Source organism: Macaca mulatta, chromosome 19 (assembly GCF_049350105.2).
Source record: "Macaca mulatta isolate MMU2019108-1 chromosome 19, T2T-MMU8v2.0, whole genome shotgun sequence".
In the NCBI taxonomy this organism is placed as follows: Eukaryota; Metazoa; Chordata; class Mammalia; order Primates; family Cercopithecidae; genus Macaca; species Macaca mulatta.
This window is the reverse complement of record NC_133424.1, coordinates 55,513,981-55,540,399: the sequence shown is the minus strand read 5'-3', so window position 1 is coordinate 55,540,399 and position 26,419 is coordinate 55,513,981. Positions and strand designations below refer to the sequence as shown.

At 44.4% G+C, this 26,419-nt stretch overlaps 1 protein-coding gene across 2 annotated transcripts; it reads left to right on the top strand.

Annotated features, from left to right (window-relative positions):
* Positions 1–3,129: 3,129 nt before the first annotated feature.
* Positions 3,130–23,633, top strand: LOC114674022 (pregnancy-specific beta-1-glycoprotein 7-like). 2 transcript variants are annotated; one of them, XM_077983123.1, is made up of 7 exons: positions 3,130–3,267; positions 4,488–4,847; positions 10,438–10,716; positions 13,445–13,492; positions 14,657–14,887; positions 15,284–15,538; positions 23,566–23,633. In XM_077983123.1, the coding sequence occupies exons 1-7, from the start codon at positions 3,204–3,206 to the stop codon at positions 23,631–23,633; spliced, it is 1,305 nt and encodes a 434-aa protein (XP_077839249.1). In that variant the 5' UTR covers positions 3,130–3,203. The 2 variants fall into 2 exon arrangements, with proteins under 2 accessions (XP_077839249.1, XP_077839250.1); XM_077983124.1 differs by lacking the exon at positions 23,566–23,633 and having other exon boundaries at positions 13,445–13,509; positions 14,665–14,887; positions 15,284–15,576.
* The last annotated feature ends 2,786 nt before the right edge of the window (positions 23,634–26,419 follow it).

Genomic DNA, 26,419 nt, shown 5'->3' with positions numbered 1-26,419 from the left:
TCAAAGTGTAGGGTGCAAAATGCAGGGAGTTATTATTGTATCAAAGATACAAAGTTTCAGTTCAAAAAGATAAAAGTTTTCTAGGAAAAATAGTGGTGATGGTAACTTAACACTGTGTATGTGGTTAATTCCACTTGAGTGCACATTTTAAAGTGGTTAAAATAGCACATTATTCACAGAACTGGGAAAAATCAATTTCTATTATTTAATTCACCCAGGCTAAGGTCTTTGTTATGGCAGTTGAAGCCCATGAATACATCGTCTGACCCAGTGATTTCCATGAAACGTATCACTTTTTCAATCGAGTTAGCTGGAAGCTCCTGTCCTCAGAAGAACCAGAGGCCCCAAAAGAAGAGCTCCAGCAGGGGCTCAACGAGCAAAGGTCCCATAGGGCAGCCTCGATGTCAGGCCCTGGATGGTATGTGAGGCTATAGTGATACAACTACAACGTGAAAGTGTAAGTGATTTTACTACTTACAGACACTGGGGAGCACTCGGCACACTTGGAGACCACAGATACAGAGATCAGCAAGCCCAGGCAGGGAGGAGAGAAGAGACTGGTAAGCCAATGACTTTAGTAAGTCCGAGTGTTATCTGACAGGTTTCCAGCAGGGAGTATTAATGGATGTGTTTAAAACAAGCAGCAAACACTGGGACCAGGAGATCCTGTTGTGACTGACAAGCGGTCACTTTAAATTTTAGGTCAAATGTTAGAATTATCAGTTTAAAGAAAGCAGATGGAGAGAGGGGAGCCCAGCACACCAAGCAGGAGAGATGCCTCTAAGATTTTATCTCTGGCCACCAACTGAAGAAACTTGAACGAGATACAGTACTGAAAACTGCCATGGTGAGCAAGGCCTGCCTCTGATGTGAGGTAAATAAATTTACAGCTTAAAAAAGGAATGCCAAGGCAACATGACACTATGAGCACTCATGACATCCAGGGACACCAGCAAGGCGTGGTACTTCGCCTTGGAGTCAGAATCCTGGGTTCTGGTCCCTGGGAGTGAGAAAATGAAAATGACTTGTCCCTGCTCCCCTGGCATTGATCCTCCCGCCCTGCTGCTCCCTCTTGTGCTCCCAAGCCCAGTGCAGTGCTCAGCCCCAGACATCACTGCCCCCAGAGAATACACAGTGCCGCCTACTGCACACAATACAAACTCACAGAGGGTGATAAAAATCTGTATTCAGGACACCCGATTGTGAAAGGGGGAGAACAGTGAACGTAGAGCCACAGAGAATGGGACTCACAGGGCTGGAAGGTGATGGAGCTGTAACATAACATATGTGTGACCTCGAGTGAAATGTGCAGATCCTTGTGGAATAAAACACGCAGCCTGGCCTGGGACTTCGGCCACCCACACTTCCCTTCCAGTCCACCCGAGGGCGCCAGAGTCCCTCCAGCCTGAAGCCTTCCCAGGGGATGCAGACTTCCCTCAGCAGAACCCGTAGCCAAGCAGGGTTCACCCTCACCAGGGTCACCTCCGCCCAAGTCCTCAACATCCTCCATGCTCCCCACAGGGACGGTGTCAGCTCCTCCCTGACCTGGCGGCCGCCAACCTAACACCACTCCCTCTGCAGGCAGCTCCTGCCCCACACACCTGCTCCTTCCCTGGGCTCAGGTAAAAAGACATTTCCCAGGGCAGCGCTGGTGCAGGTGACCACACACTGTGCGCTTTCACCTGGTGACCTCCCTCTATCCTTATCAACTCTTTCTGTCACTGCTCCCTAAATGTCTGCCCCTGCTCCATCTGTCCTGTTCTCTGGGGCATCCCAGGCCAAGCCTAGCGCTGACACAGAACAGCGGCTGCCTGAGGGCCCACAGCCTCCCCGGGAATCAGTCAGGCATCCTGTGACCTGCCTGCCCGCTGCACCCCGTGGGGCTCAGAGCACGTGTGATGGTCACACACAGGCACCACCTAGGATGGGGCCGCCTACCCCCGTCTGTCCCTTGGGAAGACAGACCTCTCCTGTGTCCCTGCCGGGAGAAGGGGGTATAATTGCTCTTTGTTCCAGAACACAACTCACCCCATCCACCCTCTCCTCGGTGAGCAACGTCCCTCTAAACAGATTCTCTGGCGACTGCCTGCTCCTCCTCTACAGTGAGCATCTTGGCCGGGTGAAAACCCTCAGGACAGACCCCTGGGTATGTCAGCACATGGAGGGCTGAGCCCATCACGACCATGGAGTAAGTCGGGATGAAATCTCTCCAGCTCTGAACCCCTGCTCTGTCCCAGGCTCTCTTTCCTGTGTCTCAAGGAGCCATGTTCCACGGGGTTATTGCGTAACTCCCCACTTCCTCCTGCACCACTACGGGGAAGGTATGGTGACCACAGTACAATCAGCCGGGCAGAGAAGACAGGACACCAAAGATGGTCAGGAAGAAATGAGAAACCTTGAGCCCCAGCTCAGCCACCAGACCCCAGAGAGCAACAGAGTGACTGAGAACTGTCCATTTGACCATGGGACTCACAGCCCCCACTGAGCAACCACCACAGGCCTCTCCTCCCAAGAGGCATGAGAGATTCACCCTGCACACCTCCAGGAAGGACAGTCTCCTCTGGGACACCCAGGTCCTGAATATCCATCCTTGGAAGCTGCAGCCAAGCTAGACACAACTAGAGAAAGGAAGGGTCCCTGTCACCAGGCAACACACAGCTCACCCACAGCACAATGGGGTGTCCCTGTGACAGGGACCTGGTGCAGCTCCAGCCTCCTGCACTGAAGGGGAGAGCCAGATGGGGATGAAAGAGGGCAAAGGACGCCAATGTGCACCCCGACCCAGAGCCATGGGAACAGCAGGAGACTGGGGCCCAGGACTGTGCTTGCCCAACCTACAGGGTATGTGTGTGACTGTGTGTGTCTCTTTTGTGTTTGTGTGTTTGTGTTTCTGCACATAGTGACTGCCGAGGTTTGGTGACAGAATCACTGCTGAAAAAGGCAGAGGCCTCCACAATTCCCAGGGACCTGACACACAGACAAAAGGAAAAAGAGAAGGAGGGACAAGGAGGCAGGACTGAGAGGGGAGGGGACAGAGAGGTGTCCTGGGCACAGACCCCGCCCATCAGCCTGAGAAGTGCTCCTGCCCCGGGAAGAGGCTCAGCACAGAAAGAGGAAGGACAGCACAGCTGACAGCCGTGCTCAGAAAGTTTCTGGATCCCAGGCTCATCTCCACAGAGGAGAACACGCAGGCAGCACAGGCCATGGGGCCCCTCTCAGCCCCTCCCTGCACACTGCACATCACCTGGAAGGAGCTCCTGCTCACAGGTGAGGAGAGAACTTCCTGGGAGAGGACAGGAGGAGGAAGCAGAATGATTGGATGGGATTTCCTGGAGAGGATGGGGTTCTAAAATATAAAAGTCAGCACTTTGGGAGTCTGAGGTGGGTGGATCATGAGTTCAGGAGTTCAACACCAGTCTGGTCAACACAGTGAATCCCCATCTCTACTAAAAATACAAAAAACTAACCAGGTGTGGTGGTGTGCTCCTGTAATCCCAGATACTTGGGAGGCTGAGGCAGGAGAATTGCATGAACCTGGGAGGCAGAAGTTGCAGTGAGCAGAGATTGCACCACGGCATGCCAGCCTGGGCGACAGTATGAGACTCCGTCTCAAAAAAAAAAAAAAAAAAATAGAGGAAAGAAGGCTCTGTTGGAGCCTGAATAGGGGAAAATATAACACAGAGGGACAGGGGTCAAAACAGGAAAATCACATTGAACAGGAATTGGTAAGAGGTAGGAAAATCTCAAGTGTTCCCTTTTCCTGGTTAATCATCACTGGCCACCACATTTTGGAAAATGATAATAATAACTATTATGAGATGACACTTCAAATGAAAATATAAGCAGGGCATGAAACAGTGTCCTCAGCAAAAAACCTCAACCATTGGGTAAAGAAAAAAAAAATACCCTGGGCATGGAGGGCCCTGGGAACTCTCACATCCACAGGAGTATACAGCCTGTCCCAGGCACTGGGGTGCAACCCAGATCACAAACGTCCCTGTCCTCACGGAACTCATGCTGTCATGGGCAGGAAGACAGACATGCAAAGACATACATCTGGAATGTGAGGTCAGGTGTTGACAAGAGGTCTGGAGGGAGCAGAGCAGGGAAAAGTCAGAAAGGGAAGACCCAGGGTCTCTGAAGGAGGTGTCAGGAAAGAAGTCCAACAATGCCCTGATGTGAGCAGGACCTGAGGGCAGTGTGGAGGGAGCCATGCAGACCCCTGGAGAAGAGGATTCCAAAGAGAAAAATGCCAAGGTCAGAAGGGTTGAAGGAATGGGATTCGTGCCGCTGACCTTGACCTAGTACGACAGTAGGACACAAACACACAATCACATACACACAAAAAAAGGGGTGTGTGTGTGTGTTTGTGTCTGTGTGTGTCTTCAAGGCTGATGATTGAAGAGATCATCTCAGGACCCAGGGCCCCATCTTTTCACCCCAATACATAGGTCTCAATATTGACTGATGCTCTCTCCACCTCCTAGCATCACTTTTAATCTTCTGGAACCCGCCCACCACTGCGCAAGTCACGATTGAAGCTCAGCCAACCAAAGTTTCTGAGGGGAAGGATATTCTTCTACTTGTCCACAATGTGCCCCAGAATGTTGCTGGCTACATCTGGTACAAAGGGCAAATAATGGACCTCCAGCATTACATTACAGCATATGCAATAGACACTGAAACAATTATATTTGGGCCTGTATACAGTGGACGAGAAACAATGTATTCCAATGCATCCCTGCTGATCCAGAGTGTCAACCAGAAGGATGCAGGATCCTACACCGTAGAAATCGTAAAACGAGGTGAAGGGACTGAAGGAGTAACTGGACATTTCACCTTATACCGTGAGTGATTCCACATGATCCCTGGGTGTTGGGGGGCGAGGGTCACTTCTACTTTGCACACACAGGATGGTCAGGCCTAGACTGTGGCTGTGTCCCTCTCTGCATTATGTCCCATGTTGGGGTTTTGGCATTTAGTGCAGGACACACACAGAGGAGACAAACCTCAACAGATCAGAATTCCTTTCCTGCCTCCAGACCCTGCAGACACTTGCTGCACAGGAAGGACAGTCTGATTGGGGGGGGGGGGTGCTCAGCAGGAGGAGATCAGCCTCAGCCAAGCACCTCATGTCCTCTTCATAAACTTGACCCTGAGAAACACCCTGGAGAACTGAGCAGGGCTTTGCCTAAGAGGCCCCCAGAGATACTCTCAGAGAAGCTCAGTCCAAGAAGCCTCAACCCCAGACCTCTGTCCCTAAAACCCTACTCCAGATAAAGCTGAGGAGCCTGTGCCAGGGCTGGGTTGTGGCAGGGCTTACTGGGACCGGGGATTCACCAGCGATCTGAGGACTGTGTCTCCTGGAGCTGCTCACCAGCCAGGGCTCAGCCCTTAGAGCCTCATCTGGGCAAGGACAGAGCTTTCTTCACCTGACACTCAGAGTTGGGAGGACAGAAAGACAAGCTTTGTAGGTCATCAGCCAACTGCCTTGCAAGGCTTACGACACTCCATAGAAAGTCTAATGTCCCCGAAGCAGAAGCAGAAGAGAGAAAATGTACCTGGCAGCAGCTTGTCCACAGGGATCTGACCTAAAGGTGCTCTCTCATGGAGGTGAATAATAATAAATGCTGTTTGTGTGAACACCTCCACTGTGCCAAGCATTAGGTCAGGTGACTGTGAAAAATCTACAATTTATTCACAGGTAGCATGAAAAGCCACAGTCCATTTGCCATTTAGCTTATTTGACTGAGAGAAAACTGAGGCACAGGAAGGCACAGTCACTGAACCAGAGTCACACAAACACAAAAGGCAGATCAGGGTCACATGAGGTCTGTCTGCAGCCACAGGCCCATCCTCTCCTCCACCAGAAGTGAGGGCTTACTGGGATCCAAGGGCCCCATAGTCATTTATTGGCTCAAATCCTCTCTTCTTAGGCATCCAAACCTCAGATGAGTGAGAGCAAATGGTCATCTGATTAGTCAGTTCTCCAAACTAAATCACCTGCCTCAACTGTCAGAGTCAGTGCAAAAAATGTCCAGGCCTCCCCCTGAGATCTTAACCCCTATCACTGAACCTGAAATCCTGTGTTGCTCAAAGTGTCCATGTCACTGGCATAACAGGATAAAAGAGTGGACCTTGTTTTCATTCCCCACTCACACCCCGCACCAGCACAGGCCCAGTGACAGACACACGCTCAGGTGCTCTCACATAACAAATGAAGGAATTGAATGAAGAAGTGAATGATCCATAACCTCTTTAGAGACTGGATCTTGGGTGAGAATCCTAGGAAGTTCTAGCCACACCTGTCCCTTGTCCTTCAGAGGCTGACACCCATGTTTCATCCCTCCACTACCTCTTGTCCCTAAAGCCATCCCACCTCATGTGTTACTCTGAAGCTCTTTGGCCACAGGACGGTTTTCAGGGCTACCTGGTCCTGGACTGTGGAAATGGGGGCACCTGGTCCCTGGGGTCTCTGAAGTCACTGTAGGCCCCACTGTTCACTGCCATGCTGCCTCTGCCTCTCTCTGCTTCTCTGTGTCCCTCATCTTCCTCCCACTTCATTCTACCTGGCAAGCCCTGTCCTGCACAGCTTCTTCCTCCACTCCTAGCCCTTCCCCAGATACTCCCTCTAGCTAGGCTGACTGTTCTGTTCCCTTCCTGCTAACACTGTGGCCTGGCCCATCTCCCAGGAAATAGGAAAGGCACAGAAATCACCTGGAGTTTCCACTACTGCCAGGCTTCATCTCGAGCCAATGTCCCCAGGTCACTAAGAGAATGAGCTTCCACTGTATCCCCACCCACGGCTCTGTCCCTTTGTGAGGCTGTTCTGTGGACAAGACCGTGGGACAGGGATAGGCAGTTCCTCCATCCACTCTTATAATTCCCAGACAAGTTCCTCTGGCCTCATGCACAAACAAAACCAATTTATCCCTATGGTGATTTGCAGTAAAGAAAGATTTTAATGACTCCAAGTCTGCCAAACAGGAGTATGGAGGTTTATTATTACTCAAATCAGCCTCCCTAGTGGATCGGGATTAGAGATTTTCAAGGATAGTTTCAGGGGCACAGGACTAAAAAATGGGTACTGCTGATTGTTTGAGGATGGAATCATGCTGGCAGAGGGAAATGATCTGTTTGTGCTTGAATCCATCTCTAGGTGCGGACCACATGACTGGCTGAGTCATTAGTCAAGGGTATGGATGAGGTCATCTGGTTGCCAGAATGCAAAGAATGAGAAACATCTCAAAAGACCAATCTCAGGTTCTACAATAGTGATGTTATCTATAGCAGCAATTAGTTACAAATTTTGTAAACTCTGGCCAAATGACATTTGAGCAGTAAGGGATTATAGATACCGTGCCTACATTTTAGCAGAATTCAGCCCCTCCTATAATCTTACTCTCATGGTCTTTCTCCAGTTTTACAAAGGCAATCCCTGGGCAAAATAAGGATATTAGTGTTATGGAGGAACTATTATCATTGTTTCTTCAAAGTTAAACCATAAACTAAATTCCTCCCATGGTTAGCCTGGCCTATGTCCAGGAATGAGTGAGGACAGCCAGCCTGAGACTAGATGCCAGATGGAGTCAGCCATGCTAGTTTGCTGTCACTGTTGTAATCTTTGCACTGACTCACCAGGGTGTCAGAGGCTGGACAGGTCTGCAGTCTCCAAAGCCCATGGGCTGATTTCACCCATTTCACTCGTGACTCCATCCTCAACCTACTGTGGAGCTCACATTCTCCAGTCACTTCCTAGAGACTTCTGGTTTCCTGTCAGGCGTATAACAAGCTTGAAATTTGTCACTCGGTTCTAACAGTAAGTAAACAGCTGAACAATTCCTCAGAGATGGCCGGGCACAGTGACTCACACCTGTAATCCCGGCACTTTGGGAGTCTGAGGTGGGCGGATCACGAGGTCAGGAGATCGAGACCATCCTGGCAAACACGGTGAAACCCCGTCTCTAGTAAAAATACAACAAATTAGCCGGGCGTGGTGGCGGGCGCCTGTAGTCCCAGCTACACGGGAGGCTGAGGCGGGATAATGGCATGAACCCAGGAGGTGTAGCTTGCGGTGAGCCAAGATAGTGCCACTGCACTCCAGCCTGGGCAACATAGTGAGACTCTGTCTCAGAAAGAAAGAAAAAAAAATAGCTGTTAGAGAAATGAAGAATGCTTTTGATGCTTACTGGTAGACTCCACACAGCTGAGGAAAGAATCCCTAGCTTGAGGATGTGTCAATAGAAACTTCCAAAACTGAAACAGGAAAGTTCAAAAAGAGTAGGGGGAAGAAAAGTGGAACAACATATTCTACTTCATAGTTAATATTTTGTATTGACAATAGCAATTTTTTAAATTTTGTAGTTGTGGGATGATTACCAAGGCTGTAACATACACGTAATGGGAATACTAGCGGTTTTGGGGACCTGTTCGAGGTGGCCAGGGGGTGCTGTCTGGTGGTTTTACTGCTTGTGCCACATACAGTTGTTTTCTTCATGTGGGGGACACATGAGCCACTGGCGTATCACTTAGACTCTTCCTAATTCCCACAAACTTAAACTCGAGTTGTATTTCCTGAGGTTAAGAGAAAATGAAGAAAGCATTTCACATACCTGTTTTGGGCTCTTCCCCATTTTTCCTAACTCTGCAGAGAGATTAGAAACGGAGTTCTTTCTATATTTACTTTCATAACACACAACATTTCTTTTAATTCGGCATCATTCCTCCCTTTATGTAATTGACACACTGACCAGTTCTGTCCTTTTAACAGGACTCTCTCTACTTAAGGACTTGCTAATTTCAAGTCACCTTTGGCATCTTTCTTTGAGCATAATGTGATCCTGCTGGAATTCACCCCGCACCTAAACCTTAATTGGGTATCAAGAGAAATACTACTACCAGCAATTGATCTTAGATGTTTGGACCATCAGTAAACATTTCCACTTATGACAACATTTTAATGTCTCCTCCAAATTTTGTTTTGTTTTGTTACTAGAGTCAGAACATAACATGATGTCTAAACTTCTGACAACTTTTTATGGGAAAATTACAGTATTACAAATTGAGCATCCCAAATCCAGAAATCCAAAATCTGAAATGCTCCCAAATCCAACACTTCTGACCACTGATGTGATGCTAAAAAGAAGCGCTCTCTGGAGCATTTTGGATTTTAAATTTTTCAGATTTGGGATGCTAACCCAGTATATCTACTGCAAATATTCCAAAATAAAAAAAAAAGTTAGAAATCTAAAACACCTGGTTTTAAGCTTTCTGCATAAGGAACACTTTGTCTGCATGAACTATAGGCATGAAGCTGTACAGGAGATTTCTAGATCCTCCTTATCCTGCATAACTGAAAGCGCACACCCCTGGAACAATGCCCTATTCTCCCAAACCCAGCTCCTGGAAACCGCTATTCTACTCTGATTCACTCTGGAATCCACTGAGATGAGATGCATAGAGTAGTCAAATTCATAGAATAAGAGGGTATAATGTCTAATGAGAGAAAGTATCTGCAAGACTTCTTCCCAAATATTGGTCTAATAGCCATCAAACACAAGTGGTCCGTGAGGGCTTGACTTCCATCATCAGTTCATGTTTGCCCTTTCCATCAGTCAGTTCTGCATTTGCAAACATCCACATGTATTTCTAGAAAGATCCACATGGTCCTCACCCATCCTCTACAGGGGGAAGGGAACATCATGGACACAGAACAGGGAACATAGTCTTGATCCAAAGCTATCAGCCCTTGCTTGTCCCTTTCACTCTTTGTAGGTAATTCCTTGGACTCTGCTCTATCTTTAGAGGTTACTGGCTCAAGTCAGTCACTATGAGACAGCTGGGAAAATTGCCCCACCTTGTGGCTCCACTGCCTGATGACTGAACTGACCTCCAGGTTTGACTGTGGTCTCCTCTGTGTTATTTCTGCTGATGTGCCCAGTCCCAGGCCAGGCTTCCCAGTACCCAAAGAGTTTAAGGACAATGGGAAGTTCCATCATCCATCTCTAGGATGTCCTTGAAAGGGAAGCTACAGAGAAAACATACCTTGGGGGGCAAAGTAAGACTGAAACTAAGAAGATTCCAGCACTGCATGCTCCAGGTGAGGACCACAGGGTGGGCCAGGCAGGCAGTTAGAGAGGGAAGGACTCAGAGAGGCACCAGGGGCTGTGACTGCTGGTCCCGTGTCTTTCCATGACCCAATGCTGCTGCTCAATTCACACTTGAGAAAGTCTGTGCTTCTCCCACATAAAGCAGGCAGCCTCACAATCTCTGAGCCCTCAGATTGCCATGCATCTGTCTTGTAACACACACACCTGCCATGGGATTTTAAGGACTTGGGTGGGCTGAGAAGTGGGAAATGCCATCTTTGATTGAAAAATGTCTTTGGAGGAATCAAAGGTGCCACACAGGGCAATCTTCTCTCTGTTATCTGCACAGTGGAGACTCCCAAGCCCTACATCTCCAGCAGCAACTTAAACCCCAGGGAGGGCACGGAGACTGTGATCTTATCCTGTGATCCTGACACTCAGGACGTAAGCTACTTGTGGTGGATAAATGGACAGAGCCTCCCTATCAGTCGCAAGTTGCAGCTGTCCGAAAACAACAGGACCCTCGTTCTATCTGGTGTCAGAAAGGATACTGCAGGACCCTATGAATGTGAAATGAAGAACCCAGTGAGTTCCAGCCGCAGTGACCCAGTCACCTTGAATCTCCTCTGTGAGTATCTTCTGTTCCTCTGTGAGCCAGGCTGCCATCCCAAATACACATAGCCAGTGGCCAGGCCTCTCAGTCCCTCTCAGGTGCAAGTACAGAGACCTTTACCCCTGGACATCAAAGCTGGCCATGACTAGTAAGAATGGGCTTAGGTTTGATCAACAATGGGGGAGAAGAGGCTGCTCCTGTTATGGGAGACTCAGGGTCCACAGCTTATGATGGGAGAAACAGGTGAATGTCTCAAGCTCCAGATCAGTGAACACAGCAGGGATTTGACTGGGACTTCAGTGTTGTGACTTAGCTCAGAGGGTCACTGTGGCCCTTCCACAGACCAGGATTTTCCCTTCCCTCTGACAACATCACCTGTGACTTTATTCTCTTTGCTCCAGATGGCCTGGATGCCCCCATCATTTCTTCTTCATACACCTATTAGCACACAGGGGAAGTCCCCAAGCTCTCCTGCCTCACAGACTCTCACCCACTGGCAGAGCATTCTTGGCTGATTGATGAGAAGTTCCAGCAATCAGCATAAGTTTTCTTTATCCCCCAAATCACTAAAACATATATAGGGGTCTATGTCTGTTTCATCCATAACTCAGCCACTTGTGGAACAAATCTCATAATCAAGAAGATCATAGTCCCTGGTAAGTGGATCCCTGGGGCTTTGGCAACATGTTTTCCAGTGAAGTCTATCTGGCTATCAGGGAAGAGCCACTTGCCCTCTGCAAAGAGAGAGGGAAAATAAAAAACCCAGGAGAGGGAATATGTTTCTGCTTCAAAACCACCAGCTTTTTCCTGTCCCCTTCACTCTTTCTAGTTCATTCTTTAGACTATACAGTAACAGTGAACAATCTGAAAGGAAATTAAGAAAAGAATTTCCATTCACACTAACATCAAAAGGAACAAAATATTTTAGAATAAGTTTAACCAAAAAGGTTATAGGGTTATACCCTGAAAACTCCAAAACATTACTGAAAGAAACTAAAGACAACATCAATATATGGAAAGACATTTCATTCTCACGGATTGGAAGAATCAATATTGTTAGGAAAACAATGCTACCCAAAGTGGGCTGCAGATTCAATGCAACCCCTACCAGAACATGCAACCCCTACCAGTAACATTTTTTGCAGAATTACAAAAATCTGTCTTAACTCTGACCTGACAGGCTCTTATTAATGACTGCCACAACAGAGACACTGAGAGAAAGATGCAACCATGAAAAGGTGGAAAATTTTGATGACATAAAAAATAGCAATCAGCCTCTCTCACATCCCAAAACCTTCAAAAATATACAAGCGCAGCATGGCCAGTATGGAATTGACCAAAAACTAATCATCAAGCTAGAAACGTGGTGAGAGAGAGAGAAAAAAGGGCAAGAATGTATTTGGCCTATCACCTCTCACTTTGGCGTACTAATCTGATGCTGAAAAGAAATGCTCACTGGAGCATTTTAGATTTTGAATCTTTCAGATTTGGGATGCTAAACCAGTAAGTATATGACAAATAGTTCAAAATAAAAAAATGTTCGAAATCCAAAACACCTTTTGTCATAAGTCTCATGCATAAGAAAGACTCAGACTGTGTGAACTATAGGCACTGAGCTGTACAGCAGATCTCTAGAACCTCCCTGTCTTGCATAACTGAAACTGCACACACATGAACAACTTCTGATTCTCCCCACTCCCAGCTCCTGGCAACCAGCAGTCTCTTCTCAAATTCACTCTGGAATCCACTTACATGAGGTCCCTAGAGTAGTCAAATCCATGGAATCGGAGAGTAGAGTGTCCAATGAAAGAAAATATTTGCAAGAATTCTCCCCAAATTTGTCTCATATCCATCAAACACACATGGTCCATGAGGACCAGATTTCCAGCAGTTCATTCCCACCCTTTCCACCAGTCAGTTCTGCATTTGCAAATATCCACATGTATTTCTGGAAAGATCCACATAATCCTCACCTGCCCTCTGCAGAAGGAGAGGAAACTTAAAGAACCCGGAACAGGGAACATGGTTCTGTTCCAAAGTCACCAACTCTTGCCTGTCCCCCTCACTCTTTCTAGATCATTCCTTGCATTCTGCTCTATCTTTGGAGGTCACTGGTCAAGCAAGTCATCATGAAACACCTGCAAAAAATTACCCCACCTTGTGCCTCCACTGCCTGATGACTGAACTGACCTCCAGGCTTGACTCTGGTCTCCCCTGTCTTATTTCTGCTGAAACATCCAGTCCCAGGCCAGGCTATTCAGTATCTTCAGGGTTTCAAGACAATGGGAAGTCACATTATTACTCATCTCTAAAATGTCCTTGGAAATGGAAGCTGCAGAGAAATCACATCTAGGGGGGCAAAGTCGGATGGAATTTGGAAGGGGCCCAGTAGTTGCACATTCCAGGTAAGGAAGCCAAGGTGAACCAGCCAGTCAGTTGATTAGAGAGAGACTGGGAGGGGTACCAGGGGCTGTGACTCCCACTCACGTGTCTGTCCATGACCCAACACTGCTGCTCAATTCACACTTGAGAAAGTCTGTGCTTCCCTAAGACAGAGCGAGCGGCCTCACAGTCTTTGAGCCCTTAGATCATCATGCATCTGTCTTGTGACACACGCACCAGCTATTGACTTTCAAGGACTCGGGTGGGCTGACAGGTGGGAGATGCCAACTCTGATTGAATGGTGCCTGTGGAGGAATCAAAGGTGCCACACAGGACAAACTTCTCTCTGTTATCCACACAGCAGAGCTGCCTAAGCCTTACATCACCAGCAACAACTTCAACCCCATGGATAATAAGAATTTTATAGCCGGGTCATATGGTACATCTAGTTCTAGATCCTTGAGGAATCGCCATACTGTTTTCCATAATGGTTGAACTAGTTTACAATCCCACCAACAGTGTAAAAGTGTTCCTATTTCTCCACATCCTCTCCAGCACCTGTTGTTTCCTGACTTTTTAATGATCGCCATTCTAACTGGTGTGAGATGGTATCTCATTGTGGTTTTGATTTGCATTTCTCTGATGGCCAGTGATGATGAGCATTTTTTCATGTGTCTGTTGGCTGTATGAATGTCTTCTTTTGAGAAATGTCTGTTCATATCCTTTGCCCACTTTTTGATGGGGTTGTTTGTTTTTCTCTTGTAAATTTGTTTGAGTTCTTTGTAGGTTCTGGATATTAGCCCTTTGTCAGATGAGTAGATTGCAAAAATTTTCTCCCATTCTGTAGGTTGCCTGTTCACTCTGATGGTAGTTTCTTTTGCTGTGCAGAAGCTCTTTAGTTTAATTAGATCCCATTTGTCAATTTTGGCTTTTGCTGCCGTTGCTTTTGGTGTTTTAGACATGAAGTCTTTGCCCATGCCTATGTCCTGAATGGTACTACCTAGGTTTTCCTCTAGGATTTTTATGGTATTAGGTCTAACATTTAAGTCTCGGTATATACCCAAAGGATTATAAATTATGCTGCTATAAAGACACATGCACACGTATGTTTATTGCAGCACTATTCACAATAGCAAAGACTTGGAATCAACCCAAATGTCCATCAGTGACAGATTGGATTAAGAAAATGGGGCACATATACACCATGGAATACTATGCAGCCATCAAAAAGGATGAGTTTGCGTCCTTTGTAGGGACATGGATGCAGCTGGAAACCATCATTCTTAGCAAACTATCACAAGAACAGAAAACCAAACACCGCATGTTCTCACTCATGGGTGGGAACTGAACAATGAGATCACTTGGACTCAGGAAGGGGAACATCACACACAGGGGCCTATCATGGGGAGGGGGGAGGGTGGAGGGATTGCATTGAGAGTTATACCTGATGTAAATGATGAGTTGATGGGTGCAGCACACCAACATGGCACAAGTATACATATGTAACAAACCTGCACGTTATGCACATGTACCCTACAACTTAAAGTATAATAATAATAAATAAATTAAAAAAAAAAAAAGAATGTTATAGCCTTAACTTGTGAACCTAAGACTCAGGGCTACACCTACTTGTGGAGGGTAAATGGTCACAGCCTCCCGGTCAGTCCCAGTCTAAAGCAACCCGGTAAAACCAGGATCCTTATTCTAGCCAATGTCACAAGAAATGACACAGGACCCTATGAATGTGAAATATGGGACCGAGTTGGTAGCATGTGCAGTGACCCAGTCACCCTGAATGTCCTTTGTATCTTTGGTTCCTCTGTGGGCCAGGCCATCAGCTAAAATTCAAATGACCAGAGGCCAGACATCCTAGTCTGTCTCAGGCCCAAGTACAGACACTTTTATTTCTGGACACCCGAGTTGGCCATGACTCCCTGTCTTGAGAAAACCTGGGTAGGCACAGCCTTAACCAAGAATAGAAGGGGAGAGGCTGCTCTTGTCATGGGAGACTTGGGGTCTACATCCTGCAATGGGAGGAACAGGTGAATACCTCAGGCCTTGACTCAGTGAACACAGAAGGGGTTTGGCTGGGTCTTGAGTGTGTGTCTTGACTCAGGGGGACACTGTGTCCCTTTAAGAGACCAGGAGCATCCCCTTCCCTCGGATGACATCACCTGTGGCTTTATTCTCTTTACTCCAGATGGTCCACAAGTCCCCAGGATTTTCTCTCCATTAACCTATTACCGTTCAGGAAAAACCCTCCAGTTGACCTGCTTCGCGGACTCTAACCCACCGGCAGAGTATTCTTGGACGATTGATGGGAAGTTTCTGCAATCAGGACAAGAGCTCTCTATCCCCCAAATTACTACAGAGCATAGCGGGCTCTATGGTTGCTCTGCTCGTAACTCAGCCACTGGCAGGGAACGTTCCAAATTCAAGAGGATCAAAGTCTTTGGTAAGTGGATCCCTGCATCATTGTCAACAGGGTTTTAGGTGGAGTCTATCTGGCTTTCAGAGAAGAGTCAGGAAAACATTTTTATTCCCAGCCTGTGTCCCATGGGCAGAAGCAAATCCTAAATTCTCCTCCTGAACCCTCCCAATTTGTCTCTACAGACTCTCTTCTCCTTGTTTTTCTGTTTTCTCATGGTTGACCTTGTGTCCAGCCTGAGAAAGGTAGGGAGGGGGCTTTGTCAGTCCTGAGCCCTATGTGGTGGAAGAGGCTTCACAGAGGGACAAGAAGGAGAGTCCTCAAGATCAAGTTGCTTCTTGCTGTCAGAACACATCCCTGTCCACCACGTCTTTGTTTTCTTTTACCTACTCCATGAGCTACAGGGAACATCTGAGGTTTTGAAACAAGCTCACATTTTCCCTCCAAGTGAGAGGAGGAAGCCCCTTGGATGAGGGAGGAAGAGCTCAGACTGCTCCCTTCTTTGCTCCGGGCTTCTCTGGTGACTGGCTCTGCCTGACTCCACCTGGGGTGAGACCAGCATGTGTGGAGAAAGAGCCCTGGTGGCCTGTTCTGAATTCCGCTAAATCGAGCTGCCAGTTGAAGTGAAGCCTAGGCTGCAGGGAAATAAGAAGAGAGGAAGCCTTGGGGCAGACTCTTGAGCTGTGTCCTGGCTCTGAAGTCACCGGTTGTATGAGGCTGTGGGCACTGCATGTGGGACACAGCACAGAGGACAGTGAGTGATGCACACTTGGAGAAATAGGGAGATTCACCTCTGGGGCTCTGCATGGCAGGAAAGGGGCAATGAAAAAAGTGTGTATTTATAGAGTGTAAGACTACAAGGACACTTTATATGTATCTAATATTAAGACTTATCATTAACTATTTCTACGTGTGTAATTTAGTGTTGTGTAACCATCACACTATCCGGAAGTAATCATCACACTATCCATTTCCAGAACTTTTTCCTTTTGCCATATTAAACCTCTGTACCCTATAAACAGTAACTCTCACTTCTTCTCCCCCTATCTCTTAGCACATACCATTCTACTTTCTGTCTCTATGTAACTGGCTATTCTATCTTTTATAAATGGAATTATAGAATAATTATCCTTCAATGTCCAGCTTATTTCAGTTAGCATAATGTCTTCAAGGTTCATCCACTTTGCACGATGTATTGGAATTTTATTCCTTGTTAAGGTTGAATAACATTTCGATGTAGAGATATACCTCATTTGCCTACCCACTTATCTTTCAGAGGACTTTTCCGTTGTTTCCATTTTTTGGCTATTGTGAGTAATGCTTCTCTGAACATCAATGTGCAAATATTTGTTCAAATTTCCTTCCATTCTATAGGCAGTATGTCCAGAAGTGGAATTGCTGGGTCGAATGGTAATTTATTGTTTAATTTTTTGAGAAACAGCCACACCACTTTTTACAGTGGCTATAACATTTCCCATTCCCATCAGTAATGCACGAGAGCTCCAATTTTTCCATCTATTTGAAAACACTTGTTTTGTGTTGCTGTCATTGTTGTTTATCAAAGTCATCCTAAAGTGTGAGAGGTGGTGTCACATTGTGGTTTTGATTTGCATAATTCTACGTATTCATGACGCTGAGGAACTCTGCATGGGCTTATTGGATATTTGCATATCTTCCTTGGAGAAAACTCTATTTTAATCCTTTGTTCGTTTTATTTATTTATTTATTTATTTAAATTTATTTATTATTATTATACTTTAAGTTGTAGGGTACATGTGCATAACGTGCAGGCTTGTTACATATGTATACTTGTGCCATGTTGGTGTGCTGCACCCATCAACTCATCATTTACATCAGGTATAACTCCCAATGCAATCCCGCCCCCCTCCCCCCTCCCCAGGATAGGCCCCGGTGTGTGATGTTCCCCTTCCTGAGTCCAAGTGATCTCATTGTTCAGTTCCCACCTATGAGTAAGAACATGCGGTGTTTGGTTTTCTGTTCTTGTGATAGTTTACTAAGAATGATGGTTTCCAGCTGCATCCATGTCCCTACAAAGGACGCAAACTCATCCTTTTTGATGGCTGCATAGTATTCCATGGTGTATATGTGCCACATTTTCTTAATCCAATCTGTCACTGATGGACATTTGGGTTGATTTCAAGTCTTTGCTATTGTGAATAGTGCTGCAATAAACATACGTGTGCATGTGTCTTTATAGCAGCATAATTTATAATCCTTTGGGTATATCCCCAGTAATGGGATGGCTGGGTCATATGGTACATCTAGTTCTAGATCCTTGAGGAATCGCCATACTGTTTTCCAGAATGGTTGAACTAGTTTACAATCCCACCAACACTGTAAAAGTGTTCCTATTTCTCCACATCCTCTCCAGCACCTGTTGTTTCCTGACTTTTTAATGATTGCCATTCTAACTGGTGTGAGATGGTATCTCATTTGGTTTTGATTTGCCTTTCTCTGATGGCCAGTGATGATGAGCATTTTTTCATGTGTCTGTTGGCTATATGAATGTCTTCTTTTGAGAAATGTCTGTTCATATCCTTTGCCCACTTTTTGATGGGGTTGTTTGTTTTTCTCTTGTAAATTTGTTTGAGTTCTTTGTAGGTTCTGGATATTAGCCCTTTGTCAGATGAGTAGATTGGAAAAATTTTCTCCCATTCTGTAGGTTGCCTGTTCACTCTGATGGTAGTTTCTTTTGCTGTGCAGAAGCTCTTTAGTTTAATTAGATCCCATTTGTCAATTTTGGCTTTTGCAGCTGTTTCTTTTGGTGTTTTAGACATGAAGTCTTTGCCCATGCCTATGTCCTGAATGGTACTACCTAGGTTTTCCTCTAGGATTTTTATGGTATTAGGTCTAACATTTAAGTCTCTAATCCATCTTGAATTAATTTTCATATAAGGAGTAAGGAAAGGATCCAGTTTCAGCTTTCTTCTTATGGCTAGCCAATTTTCCCAGCACCATTTATTAAATAGGGAATCCTTTCCCCATTTCTTGTTTCTCTCAGGTTTGTCAAAGATCAGATGGCTGTAGATGTGTGGTATTATTTCTGAGGACTCTGTTCTGTTCTATTGGTCTATATCTCTGTTTTGGTACCAGTACCATGCTGTTTTGGTTACTGTAGCCTTGTAGTATAGTTTGAAGTCAGGTAGCGTGATGCCTCCAGCTTTGTTCTTTTGACTTAGGATTGTCTTGGAGATGCGGGCTCTTTTTGGGTTCCATATGAACTTTAAAGCAGTTTTTTCCAATTCTGTGAAGAAACTCATTGGTAGCTTGATGGGGATGGCATTGAATCTATAAATTACCTTGGGCAGTATGGCCATTTTCACGATATTGATTCTTCCTATCCATGAGCATGGTATGTTCTTCCATTTGTTTGTGTCCTCTTTTATTTCACTGAGCAGTGGTTTGTAGTTGTCCTTGAAGAGGTCCTTTACATCCCTTGTAAGTTGGATTCCTAGGTATTTTATTCTCTTTGAAGCAATTGTGAATGGAAGTTCATTCCTCATTTGGCTCTCTGTTTGTCTGTTACTGGTGTATAAGAATGCTTGTGATTTTTGCACATTAATTTTGTATCCTGAGACTTTGCTGAAGTTGCTTATCAGCTTAAGGAGAATTTGGGCTGAGACAACGGGGTTTTCTAAATATACAATCATGTCATCTGCAAACAGGGACAATTTGATTTCTTCTTTTCCTAACTGAATACCCTTGATTTCTTTCTCTTGCCTGATTGCCCTAGCCAGAACTTCCAACACTATGTTGAATAGGAGTGGGGAGAGAGGGCATCCCTGTCTTGTGCCAGTTTTCAAAGGGAATTTTTTCAGTTTTTGCCCATTCAGTATGATATTGGCTGTGGGTTTGTCATAAATAGCTCTTATAATTTTGAGGTACGTTCCATCAATACTGAATTTATTGAGCGTTTTTAGCATGAAGGGCTGTTGAATTTTGTCAAAAGCCTTTTCTGCATCTATTGAGATAATCATGTGGTTCTTGTCTTTGGTTCTGTTTATATGCTGGATTATGTTTATTGATTTGCAAATGTTGAACCAGCCTCGCATCCCAGGGATGAAGCCCACTTGATCATGGTGGATAAGCTTTTTGATGTGTTGCTGAATCCGGTTTGCCAGTATTTTATTGAGGATTTTTGCATCGATGTTCATTAGGGATATTGGCCTAAAATTCTCTTTTTTTGTTGTGTCTCTGCCAGGCTTTGGTATCAGGATGATGTTGGCCTCATAAAATGAGTTAGGGAGGATTCCCTCTTTTTCTATTGATTGGAATAGTTTCAGAAGGAATGGTACCAACTCCTCCTTGTACCTCTGGTAGAATTCAGCTGTGAATCCATCTGGTCCTGGACTTTTTTTGGTTTTTAGGCTCTTAATTATTGCCTCAATTTCAGAGCCTGCTATTGGTCTATTCAGGGATTCAACTTCTTCCTGGTTTAGTCTTGGAAGAGTGTAAGTGTCCAACAAATTATCCATTTCTTCTAGATTTTCCAGTTTATTTGCATAGAGGTGTTTATAGTATTCTCTGATGGTAGTTTGTATTTCTGTGGGGTCGGTGGTGATATCCCCTTTATCATTTTTAATTGCGTCAATTTGATTCTTCTCTCTTTTCTTCTTTATTAGTCTTGCTAGCGGTCTATCAATTTTGTTGATCTTTTCAAAAAACCAACTCCTGGATTCATTGATTTTTTGGAGGGTTTTTTTGTGTCTCTATGTCCTTCAGTTCTGCTCTGATCTTAGTTATTTCTTGCCTTCTGCTAGCTTTCGAATGTGTTTGCTCTTGCTTCTCTAGTTCTTTTAATTGCGATGTTAGAGTGTCAATTTTAGATCTTTCCTGCTTTCTCTTGTGAGCATTTAGTGCTATAAATTTCCCTCTACACACTGCTTTAAATGTGTCCCAGAGATTCTGGTATGTTGTATCTTTGTTCTCATTGGTTTCAAAGAACATCTTTACTTCTGCCTTCATTTCGTTATGTACCCAGTAGTCATTCAGGAGCAGGTTGTTCAGTTTCCATGTAGTTGAGCAGTTTTGATTGAGTTTCTTAGTCCTGAGTTCTAGTTTGATTGCACTGTGGTCTGAGAGACAGTTTGTTATAATTTCTGTTCTTGTACATTTGCTGAGGAGTGCTTTACTTCCAACTACGTGGTCAATATTCGAATGAGTATGATGTGGTGCTGAGAAGAATGTATATTCCATTGATTTGTGGTGGAGAGGTCTGTAGATGCCTATTAGGTCCGCTTGGTGCAGAGTTTTATCTCCCTCTTGTCTTTGATGATGGTGATGTACTGATGGGGTTTTGGTGTAGGTGTCCTTCCTGTTTGATAGTTTTCCTTCTAACAGTCAGGACCCTCAGCTGTAGGTCTGTTGGAGATTGCTTGAGGTCCACTCCAGACCCTGTTTGCCTGGGTATCAGCAGCAGAGGCTGCAGAAGATAGAATATTTCTGAACAGCGAGTGTACCTGTCTGATTCTTGCTTTGGAAGCCTCCTCTCAGGGGTGTACTCCACCCTGTGAGGTGTGGGGTGTTAGACTGCCCCTAGTGGGGGATGTCTCCCAGTTAGGCTACTCAGGGGTCAGGGACCCACTTGAGCAGGCAGTCTGTCCCTTCTCAGATCTCAACCTCCGTGTTGGGAGATCCACTGCTCTCTTCAAAGCTGTCAGACAGAGTCGTTTGCATCTGCAGAGGTTTCTGCTGCGTTTGTTATTTTTTACTGTGCCCTGTCCCCAGAGGTGGAGTCTACAGAGACAGGCAGGTTTCCTTGAGCTGCTGTGAGCTCCACCCAGTTCGAGCTTCCCAGCAGCTTTGTTTACCTACTTAAGCCTCAGCAATGGCGGGTGCCCCTCCCCCAGCCTCGCTGCTGCCTTGCCGGTAGATCACACATTGCTGTGCTAGCAATGAGGGAGGCTCCGTGGGTGTGGGACCCTCCCGGCCAGGTGTGGGATATGATCTCCTGGTGTGCCTGTTTGCTTAAAGCGCAGTATTGGGGTGGGAGTTACCCGATTTTCCAGGTGTTGTGTGTCTCAGTTCGCCTGGCTAGGAAAAGGAATTCCCTTCCCCCTTGCGCTTCCCAGGTGAGGCAATGCCTCGCCCTGGTTCAGCTCTTGCTGGTCGGGCTGCAGCAGCTGACCAGCACCCATTGTCCGGCACTCCCCAGTGAGATGAACCCAGTACCTCAGTTGAAAATGCAGAAATCACCAGTGTTCTGTGTCGCTCGCACTGGGAGTTGGAGACTGGAGCTGTTCCTGTTCGGCCATCTTGTTCCCTGTTCGTTTTATAAATGGGTTTTTGTATGTTTGCTGTTGTTGACTTGTAGTTTTTCATGTATTCTGCAAATTAATTTCTTATCACACTTATAATTTGCAATTATTTTTCTCATTTCATGGGTTGCCTTTTTACTTTCTTGATAGTGTTATTCAATGTATAAAATGTTTTGATTTTTATGAAGTCCAATTTATCCATTTTATTTGTTGCCTATGCTTTTGTTGTTACAACCAAGAAATCGTTGTGAAATCCAATATCATGAAGTTTTTCTCCTGTTTTCTTCTAAGAGTTGTGTAGATTTTGCTCTTACATTTAGATCTTTGATCTATTGTGCATTAATTTTTGTATATGATGTTAGGTAAAGGTTCCACTCATTCTTGCCCTGGGATATCCAGGTTTTCCAATATCATTTGGTGAGAACACTGTCCTTTCCCCATTGAACGATCTTGGTACACTCGATGAAAATCATTTGGCCATATATGCAAGTATTTCTTTCTTGGGCTCTCTGTTCTATCTCATTAAATTCTATTTCCTCCTTTATGTTAGTACCACACTGTATTCGTTACTGGGGCTTTGTAGGAAATGCTGACATCAGGAAGTGTGAGTCCTCCAGCCTCATTCTTCCTCTTCAATGTTATTTGTCTCTTAGAGTCATAAGATTCAATATATATTTTAGGATGGATTTTTCTTTAACTGCAAAAATGTCACTGAGATTCTGATAGGAATTGTATTGAATCTGCAGCTCATTTTGGGTGGCATTGTCCTCCTGACAATAGTGAGTCTTCTAATTCATGAAAACAAAATATCTTTCATTTTATTGATGTCAACATTAAGCAATATTTTATGGATTTCAGGTATAATCATTTCACCTCTTTGGTTATACTTATTCCTAAATATTTTAATCTTTTTGATGTTAATACAAATTGAAATTTTTTTCCTAATTTCCCTTCAGATTGTTCATGTTTAATGTGTTGAAATACAACTGATGTTTGAATGTTGATTTTGTATTGTGCAACATTACTGAATTCATTTATTAATTCTAATAGATTTGTTCCATCTTTAGGATTTTCTACATATAAGTTCAAGTTATCTGTGAACAGAAAAAATTTTACTCCTTTCTTCCAATTTGAATGTCTTTTTAAAAATTCTTGCCCAATTTTCCTGACTAGACAATTCAATACTACATTGAATAGAATTGTCAAAAGCAGCATCCTTGTCTTGTTCCTGCTCATACAGGGAAAGCTTTCAGTCTTTCTCCATTGAGTATGATGTTAGCATTGGGTTTTTCACATATTACCTTTATGTTGAGGTGGTTTCCTTCCATTCTTAGTTAGAATGCTTTTATTATGAAAAAATACTGAATTTCATCAAATGGTTTTATTGATTCAATCTTATTACTGATTATAGTTCTATTCATATTTTTGTGTTTTTCTAGGTATTAATCTATTTCATCTAGGTTATCCAATTTATTGGAATACAATTATTAACAGTACTTTCATGATCATTGTTTCATTAGAATTGGTAGTAATCACTTCATTTTCTTTTTTGTTTTTGTTTTTCTTTACCTTACTTTTTTTTTTTTTTTTTAAGATAGAGAGACAGGCTCTCACTTTGTAGGCCAGCCGAGGCTGAAATACAGTGGCGTGATTGTGGCTTACTGCAGCCTCAACCGCCTGGTTTCAAGCAATTCTCCTTCTTCAGCCTCCCAAAATACTAGGGCTACAGATGCATGCCACCATGCCCAGCTAATTGGTTTTTAAATTTTTTTGTAGAGGGAGGGTCTCCCCAGGTTACCTACGCTGGTCCAAACACCTGGCCTCAAGAAATCCTCCCATTGTGACCTTCCAAAGTGCTAGGATTAAAAGATGACCCATCATGCTCGGACTCCATTTTCATTTCTGATTTTCGTAATTTTAATCTTCTCTCTTTTTTTCTTAGTCAGTCTAGTTAATGGTCATCAATTTTGTTGATTTTACTTTGAAGAATCAACATTGGTTTCATTAATTTCCTCTATTCTTCTTCCATTTTCCATTTTATTTTTATCCACTCTAATCCATATTGTATCCTTCAATCACTGTGCTTGGGTTTAGTTTGTTCTTTTTTCATATCCTGAAGTATGAGAGAGCTTGCTTCATACCATTCTTTTAAAGGTTTCATGCAGTTAATGAAACAAGATGCCACACACAGACGAACCAATGTCAGCTGCTATATTACTACCATCATCATTAGCCTCGAGGTCAAATAGTCCTAGAATCAAATCTCAGATCCACCTATTACTAGACATATGACACCAGGAGAGATTTTACACTACTCTAAGCTTGTGTCTTTTCACTGGCAAAATGGAAATAATGTCTACCTGACAGGATTACTGTGTGAATTAAATGAGGTACGGGTAAAGTATTTAGCACAGGACCTGGCATATAGGACGTGCCCCTCAACAGTACCTATTTCCATATATATATAGAAAAAGAGGTACCACATAAAAAACACTAGGACATGGCTACTGACTACTTGTGGGAGAGAAAGGAAAAAAGCTAAGTGCAAAGAATCAAGCCTGGTATGTTACTTTTTACCAACTGAGATGCATCCAGGTTGGGATTGGACAGATGAGATAATTTATCATGGAAGACACCTGTGAGGGAATGTGGGACAGGCATGAAGGTAGTATGGGAGAACCCACAGACCACTATGCAGAGCTGACTCCTGTGTAAAAGAAAGAGAAAGAAGTTTTAGGTATCAATGCAGTTCTAAGAGAGTTTTGCAAGGCTGATGGGGAGTCCTCCAACTAGTCACCCATTAAAGTTAAAGAGAGCCTCAGAGAACTAGGCTTGCTTTCACGCCCTTGTTGGGAGCCTGTGGGAAGGAAGATTTCTGTGCAAAGGAGGTGGTGAATTTGAAATGCACTGACCTGGGCCTTCTGTCAATCAGGTCCCTGCCATGGAGACCTGGCAGGGTCTCATTGATGGCTGCCACAGCAGACAAACTCAGAAAAAGATGCAACCATGAAAAGGTGGAAAGGTCTAAAGTTCTAATGACATAGAAAATAGTAAGCAGCCTTTCTCACATCTGAAAGTTTTCTGAAATATCTGAGTGCAGTAGAGAATTGACAGAGGACTGATCACCAACCTAGAAATATTGCGAGAGGGGAAAAAAACTGCAAGAATATAATCATCTCCCATCAACTTTCCAACAGAAGCAATGTATTCCTTGAAGAAATAATTATAGACTACCTCATGTTATATCCTTGTTCCTGAGGCTCCCCCCGTAAAATAACATCAACTCCCTTCCTTTTTTTTTTTTCTTCTTTTCTTTCCATGACAGCTCGTTCAGGAATAGGACGTCCATCCTGGCATTAATCCGATATAGCAGCCGTGATGTCATTTCTGTATTTTGGGAAGACTGGCAGGTATGATGGTCTTTTCTCTTGTCCCATTTCCTGAAGGGTTGACTGCCATGCTTGGGAGAGGGAGGAGACTTATTTGCCTGTATCTGGGACTGGATCTTCTCCTTCCTCCACCAAACTCCTGCTTCTCAACACTAATTCCTGCAGTTCCCTTTCTCCCTGGCCTTTGTGTTCCCTGTACCCCACTGTCTTTTAGACATAATTATCTCCAGCCTCCGCTTGTTCAAATGAGAAACACAATTTCACATTGTGAAGCCCTCTTCATTATTTTTCACATCTCTCAATAGTGTAATTCTCTCCATTCCCATAAAGCTTAACCAGTTCTCAAAGTGCTGCTTGACTTTTTGCCTCCGGACTTTGAAACCTTCCTTGCGCAGGACTGCCTCATTACCTTTCTAAAATCTAGTTAATTCACTTAATCAGGAATCTCCAGGCATGTACTCTAGCCTATTTGGTAAGTTCACATTTCTTCTGTTTACTAATCCTTCTCACTTCCTTTACCTCTACTTCCTAGTATAATTCCTCCATCCTAATTAGAACTGTCTTCCTACACATCTCTGCCCCTTCACCCAGATATACATAAAATTCTTAGTTCCAATGCTATGCCTAAAAACAGGATGGATTCGCCTCCACCATCTGCACTACAGACTTAACCACTTCCTTCATCACAAGTAATCTCTGACCTCGTGGAGAACAAAGACTTTAGGATTAGCCTGTGAACCTGAGACTCAGAACAAAACCTATGTGTGCTTGAGACCTTTTCCTGATGACCAATTCACGTGTTCCAAAAAGATACAGAAATGAAGAAGGCAAGGTCTCTACCCCAGGAGACATAAGGCCTAAGACAGGAAATGAGACCTGAAAATAATCATGATACCAAATAGAAAAAAAGTGAAGGCCACAAGAAACCAGGGAAATCTGATGGGAAATATAGCTACACATTGGAATCACTGGAAAACATTTTTAAAAGTGGATGCTCAAGCCCCGTGTATTAGTTCCAGTTTAAAGGTCTGGCGAGGGACCCAGGCACTGGTAATTTTTAAGTCTTCCCTGACACTAGAAACATGTAAAGAGGATGGAGAACTCTTGTTGTAATAGGTAGAACTTAAAACTAAATCAATGATTTTCAGGTAGAAGTACCGGCATTACCTAAAGACCTTTTTGAATGTACATAAGACTATACTTTTTGGCCCTAATTATTAATGGGCTACATGAAGAACTCA